At 38.7% G+C, this 582-nt stretch overlaps 1 protein-coding gene across 1 annotated transcript in view; it reads right to left on the reverse strand.

Annotated features, from left to right (window-relative positions):
* The window catches only part of LOC113340455 (major centromere autoantigen B-like), a gene marked incomplete at its 3' end in the record, with an annotated part of 678 nt that extends 399 nt beyond the window's left edge, over positions 1-279 (reverse strand). The window contains exon 1 of the mRNA XM_026585593.1: positions 51-279. Coding sequence (XP_026441378.1) covers positions 51-279 — 229 coding nt within the window. The remainder of the gene's footprint in view (positions 1-50) is intronic.
* Positions 280-582: the final 303 nt, after the last annotated feature.

Raw genomic sequence — 582 nt, forward strand, 5'->3', positions numbered from 1 at the left:
GTCATCAGTGTCATCCTCATCTTCCTCCTCGTAATCATCATCATCAGCACCAGCATGATCTTGTTGTAGTTGCTCTTGTTCATCTACTTCCTCAACTTCTTCCTTCACCCTTTGAACAACATTTTCTTCTTCTTCCTCCTCCTCCTCCCCAACAACCTCCATTTCCTCACCCTCATCTTCCTCTTCTACTTCTTCTTCACCATCATCACCACCTTCTTCATATTCATCACCTTCCTGCTCATCATAAGGATAACTAGCTTCCTCTTCTGCATCATTCATTTCTCCCCGATCCATAACTCAAAACAGAAATTCTCTCAAAACCCAGACTTTCCTTCTCAAAAAACCCTAATCTCTCAGCTCAAACAAGCCTAATTAACCAAAAAAAAATCGTACCTTTGAGTAAGAGAAACCCTAACTTATCCCTCTTTTTTTCTTGAAAGACAAAATCATCGAAGAAAAAAAATGAAACCCTTTAACAAGTACAAGAAAACTAGAGAAACCCCTAAGAAAAAGAAGTTAATCAGCTAGGGTTTCTGGTGATTTGATTATGGGTATTTTTCTGGTGATAGTGAGAAGAAAGAA

The sequence above is a fragment of the Papaver somniferum genome, unplaced genomic scaffold (genome assembly GCF_003573695.1).
Source record: "Papaver somniferum cultivar HN1 unplaced genomic scaffold, ASM357369v1 unplaced-scaffold_21690, whole genome shotgun sequence".
In the NCBI taxonomy this organism is placed as follows: Eukaryota; Viridiplantae; Streptophyta; class Magnoliopsida; order Ranunculales; family Papaveraceae; genus Papaver; species Papaver somniferum.